General features: G+C 33.3%; 1 protein-coding gene across 1 annotated transcript; it reads left to right on the top strand.

The window, feature by feature from the left end:
- The first annotated feature begins 245 nt into the window (after positions 1 to 245).
- Positions 246 to 1,290, top strand: LOC149224484 (non-specific lipid-transfer protein-like). The gene is made up of 2 exons (XM_089383567.1): positions 246 to 593; positions 1,006 to 1,290. Exons 1-2 carry the CDS (start codon positions 293 to 295, stop codon positions 1,020 to 1,022), a joined length of 318 nt encoding a protein of 105 aa, XP_089239693.1. The 5' UTR covers positions 246 to 292; the 3' UTR covers positions 1,023 to 1,290.
- Positions 1,291 to 1,596: the final 306 nt, after the last annotated feature.

Raw genomic sequence — 1,596 nt, 5'->3', positions numbered from 1 at the left:
AAAAGTTGTTTGGGCCGTGTGGGTCTCTTTCCTCTGCCGTATGTTGGGGGTTATGTACAACATGAGAAAAAAAGTGTGATTTGATTCCCACTGAAATCTCACATGGTCGATAAAATCAAAGTAAACGTGGTCCACAATTTATTTATTTTCCAAAGTGGGGTACTATGTGAATCATTAATGATCACAGTTTTCTTCTCTCCAAAATCCTATATGACATTCCATTCTTCCACACAAATGAAATCATACACACACAACTTTTCTGCAATCAGAATTTTGTAGAGAGGATTTCAGAATGGCGAATGTCAGAAGATTTCGATTTGTATTTGTATGCATCTGCCTCATCTTGGTTGCTGCAATTCATGTGGAAGCAGACAAATGTGGGGATGAGGTCCAAGGTTTAGCGAACAATTGCAGTTCGATACTGTTAGGAAAATCTCCTTCTGCTGCGTGTTGTGGTCTCATAAGAAGTGCAGACCTGGGGTGCGTTTGTCCCAAGGTTACTCCTGAAATTGCAAAGCTCATCAACGTATCCAAGGTGGTTAGCCTCGTTGAAAGCTGTGGCAGAAGCGTTCCTCATCACACTCAATGTGGGAGTATGTATTTCACACAAAAATTCGTTATTAATTTATAACAATTATCGTTTGTGAGAGATTTTTCGACAAAAATCACATGGAATACCATTTGTCGACGCGTTTCGAGCCAACAAGTGTGGCTCATAATTTGGAGATTTTTGTAATGAAGATTTTGATTGTTAAATCAGAAATAATCACAATATTTATTTTTGTTTTCGATTTTTTTTATCAATAACATAATTCATTATTCAGAAAAACTTGTTTTATAGTTTTTCCCGATAATGAGTCATGATATTGACTAAAAACATCACAATGATTACTATAATTACTCTGAAATCTAATAATCAAAATAAATAATTGTATTGTTTTACTTATTTTCAATCCTTTAAACGCGATAGTTATTCATATGTTCTTCAATTCAACCGTTTTGCAGGCATTACAACGCCCTAGTGTTCGTGATCAACTTGGGCTTATCTCGATTTCGGATTCAATAATCAATTGGAATGGAACAAAGTTAATTGCGGTTGACTTTGCAGAATCTGCAATCTAGATAAATTGCTATGGTCTATAATTCTGCTCAGGAATAAATGTTATTACGTAGTTTTTTCTATTGATGAAAGTGATACAATACGTATTGCTTTATATTCTATTTCTCCCGAACCATGAGAGTTCATGGAAGATTTTATCTTCTGCCGAGGGCTTTTTCTTGCTAATATCTGCTTGTAAACGAAGAATTAGAGAGGGAACCATTTCAATAATTCCGCTGAAATTGAGCCTTTTATGTTTATCTTTCTTTTTCTATATCTTAAATATTTGAATGCTATTTATTAATTTAATGTTTATTTTTGTTTTCAATACCATGTTTATATAGTGTGAATGGGTCTAATAATTAAGAGTATGTGCTTTTTCTTAAGAAATTATAAGTTCAAAATTAATGGAATAGAGTATGTATGTCTTTATAAATTTAATAGTCAAAATCACTACACAGAAATAAGTCTTCTGTCTCACAAACAAAAAAAACCTA

Source organism: Pinus tabuliformis, chromosome Q (assembly GCF_031772625.1).
Source record: "Pinus tabuliformis cultivar Carrire ecotype Pingquan chromosome Q, CPIR1, whole genome shotgun sequence".
NCBI classification, from domain to species: Eukaryota; Viridiplantae; Streptophyta; class Pinopsida; order Pinales; family Pinaceae; genus Pinus; species Pinus tabuliformis.
This window is presented reverse-complemented; position numbering and strand designations above follow the sequence as displayed.